The sequence below is a fragment of the Lotus japonicus genome, chromosome 5 (assembly GCF_012489685.1).
Source record: "Lotus japonicus ecotype B-129 chromosome 5, LjGifu_v1.2".
Lineage (NCBI taxonomy): Eukaryota > Viridiplantae > Streptophyta > Magnoliopsida > Fabales > Fabaceae > Lotus > Lotus japonicus.
This window is the reverse complement of record NC_080045.1, coordinates 66553851-66557591: the sequence shown is the minus strand read 5'-3', so window position 1 is coordinate 66557591 and position 3741 is coordinate 66553851. Positions and strand designations below refer to the sequence as shown.

At 32.6% G+C, this 3741-nt stretch overlaps 1 protein-coding gene across 1 annotated transcript; it reads left to right on the top strand.

The window, feature by feature from the left end:
* The first annotated feature begins 624 nt into the window (after positions 1-624).
* On the top strand, positions 625-2786 carry LOC130720021 (uncharacterized). Its single transcript, XM_057570605.1, has 2 exons — positions 625-748; positions 2149-2786. The coding sequence occupies exons 1-2, from the start codon at positions 625-627 to the stop codon at positions 2784-2786; spliced, it is 762 nt and encodes a 253-aa protein (XP_057426588.1).
* The last annotated feature ends 955 nt before the right edge of the window (positions 2787-3741 follow it).

Here is a 3741-nt window from a genome sequence, read left to right as displayed (position 1 = left end):
TAAAAAAAGAGTTCATCTACTGATTTGTTTATACATAATAAAATTTGAATTACAATTATTATTATTATTATTATTATTATTATTATTATTATTATTATGTTTAAAGTTCAAAATTATGTAACTTATAATTTGAATGACATATTCCATTGTGAAAGGTGGTTAGGGAGTTAGTTGTGCTCATGGCAGTGGCAGTATAATATAAGCGGTAGTGGCAGCAATGGCGTGACAGTGCTGAAGGAAAGTTATGGTGATAATGGCGGCGGCGATGTCGAAGGGTGGTGGTTATGGTAGTGGTGGTGGTGGTGGGTAGAATGGTGGAGGTAGGGTGGTGGTGGTGGTAATTGCGATGGTGGGGTGGTGGAGGCATTTTAAGAGGACGATTAATTTGGTTGTGGTGGTGGAGGTGGCGATAATGGTGGCAGTGATGGTAGTGTTGTAGGGCGGTAGTTGCGGCAATGACGACAACAATGATGGTAGTTGCGAAGGGTGGTGGCAGCGATAGTGGTGGGTGGTGATAGTGGTAATGATGATGGTAGTAGTGGAGGGTGGAGGAGGTTGAGAGTGTGGTGGTGGACTTGGTTGTGGTGGTGGCGGTGGCAGTGTTGCAGGGTGGTGGTAATGGCAATGGATGGTGGTTATTATGGGAGTGGAGTTGGCGGTGGTTCATGTGGTGGTGGAGAAACAGCGATGGCGATGACAATGACATCGATACCGGTTGTAGTGGCAATGGTGGAGAGTGGTGGTGATGGCAAGTAGGTTATATGTCACAATATTATCGTTCATCTATATGGTGGATTAAATAATTCATCATTTTAATGTATATGATCAGTAAATTGTTGGATAAGTCTATACAATGCAATATTAGCACCAACAATGGATAAACTCATAATGTATTGCATAATTTTATACCATCATACTTAATACGACATACTAAACGATTCTTTATTAAAAAGATTTTAAATGTAAATATCTTATGTAAAATAATCATCCAAATGATTTTTCTCGATTCACATTAACATTTTATTTTAGAGGAAATATTAACATATAAAATCCATAAAAAATTAACTTCAAATATATATTTCTAACAAGTTGTTTGGATAAATAATACTTTCGGTTTGGTTCGGATCGATTCGATTTTGAACATGGGAACTGAAAACCAACCCGATCCATTACAAAATATCGGTTTTTGCGGTTTTCAGTTTTTTTGGTTATCAATTATTTTGATCGGTTTGAGCAGTTTTAATTGGTTTGGTTCAGTTATGAACACCCCTATTTCATGATCATATTATTTACTCATTCTTCCATTTTCGATTCACCATTATATATCGTTTCACCCTTTTTTAAATGATGAAGGGGAAAGGCAAAAATCCTTCAATTTATCTACTTGGACTGATAAAATGGATTTTCCTCCGTCGTCCCTGGTAGGCGGTGGTTACCAAAAGTATGATCAAAGAGTCAAAGACAAAAAAAGGGAACGAGTTCAAACTTAAAAGTAATAGTCACGTGAGACTTTATTCAAAAATAAGAGAAGCATTTGGATCTAAATAATTTTCGTAAGTTATCTATTATTTTGGTTTATTTAATCCAGTGATTTTTTCCTATGATTTGATTTGAGTTTTAATAGAAGTGAGGTTTCATTTTGTTGTTACATATTAATTTCTCTTCGAAATTAACATTTTTAATCAAAATATATATTATTAGTATTGTTACTGTTATAATAAATAGAAAACATTGATATGAAAAATAATCAATCAAATATTAATAATTAAACATGTATTAAAAAATTAAAAATATTGATTTGATGTATATACAAAGATTTGAGTGAATTTAAGTCTTATAATTTAAAATATTTAAATTTTTTCATATTTAAATAATTCAAAAATTATAAGTAAAAAATTATTGTAGATTAATACACAATTATCACTATTAAGAACATATAATTGAAAAAAAAATTAAAATATATTTACTAAAAAGATACAAAACCTAATATTAAACGACATTTAAATTGTAAATAACAAAAGTCACCCGTGCAGGGCACGGGTAATTCCGCTAGTTAATTATTAAAAGATAGATTTTCTTTATTCTGATACATGCTGAATTTTTTTTTTCCATTATAATAATTGATTTTTTTTTTCTTGTTATTCATAGTTAAAATGTCCAACCTAGCAAAGCTTGAATTTGTGGCTCTAGATATCCCTGGAAAAAATTATCTGTCTTGGGTGTTAGATGCTGAAATGCACTTAGATGCAAATGATCTTGGAGATGCTATTAAAGAAGGAAATACTGCATCTAACCAAATCAAAGCCAAGGCTATGATCTTCCTCCGGCACCACCTTCATGAAGCTCTAAAGGTTGAATACCTCACAATAAAAGACCCACTTGTTCTCTGGAAAAATTTGAAAGAAAGGTTTGACCATCAAAAGACCGTGATTTTACCTAAATCTCGGTATGATTGGCTACATTTGCGCTTACAAGATTTTAAATCTGTAAGTGAGTATAATTCTGCTATGTTCAGAATTACTTCTCAATTAAAGCTATGTGGAGAAAATGTAAGCGATGATGATATGTTAGAAAAAACATTCTCCACATTTCATGCATCAAATGTGGTCTTGCAGCAGCAATATCGAGAAAGAGGCTTCACAAAGTACTCCGAGTTAATCTCTTGCCTTCTCGTTGCTGAACAAAATAATGAGCTGCTCATGAAGAATCATGAATCTCGACCTACTGGCAGTGCCCCATTCCCTGAAGCGAATGTTGCAACTTATAATCATAATACTCGTGGTTGAGGTCGAGGTCGTGGTCAGATTCGAGGTCGTGGTCGTGGTCGTGGCAATGGCCATAGACGTGACCATGGAAGAGTACCAATAAACAATTCTTCACACCAGAAGTGGAAGAATAATGGAGAAAATGAAAGGAACAAGGGTGGTCAAAATAATAGACATGTTGAAAGCTCATGTCTTCGTTGTGGTGGTAAAGGACATTGGGTATGTACTTGTCGTACACCAAGGCATCTTGTCAATCTCTATCAAGAACACATTAGAAATAAAGGAAAAAAGATAGAGACAAATCTCCTTGAAGAAAATGAAGATGATCTAACTCATCTAGATGTTGTTGATTTCTTTGATGATCCTAATGGAAGGATTGATCACTTGATTGGTGATGGAAATGTTTACAAATAAGTTTCTTATTTTTTTCTTTTTAGTTGTTTCCTAAGAACTTTATATATTTAGGCTATGTTTGGCATGTTTAGCTGATAAGCTAGCTGAAAGCTGAAAAGCTAGTTGAAAGCTTATAAGCTAGCTGATAGCTGAAAGTTGATAAGCTAGCTGATAGCTGATAACTAAAAGCTGAAAAGCTACGTGATTGAAACAAAAGTGTTTGGTAAAACTAGCTGTTAAACAAGCTGAAATTGTAAAAGGACATAAAAGGACATACTTATATAAATATTTTTATATTTAACATTACTTTATTTTCATATTAATACCTATATGATATTAATATTAAAATTATTATCACTTTAAATATTTTTATTAACTCAAGTGATTTATCATCTTAAAAATATAATATTGATTTTTACTTATTTTTATTAATATAATATTTTTAATACTTACGGTGCGCAGCGGTGTGGCAGGAACTGCATAAGTAAGTGTGAGGGGAAAATATGTTTAGTATTTTTATAAATATATAAGGGTAATGGTGGAATTTTAATAAAATAATAAGGATAAAAATGAGAATAAATTT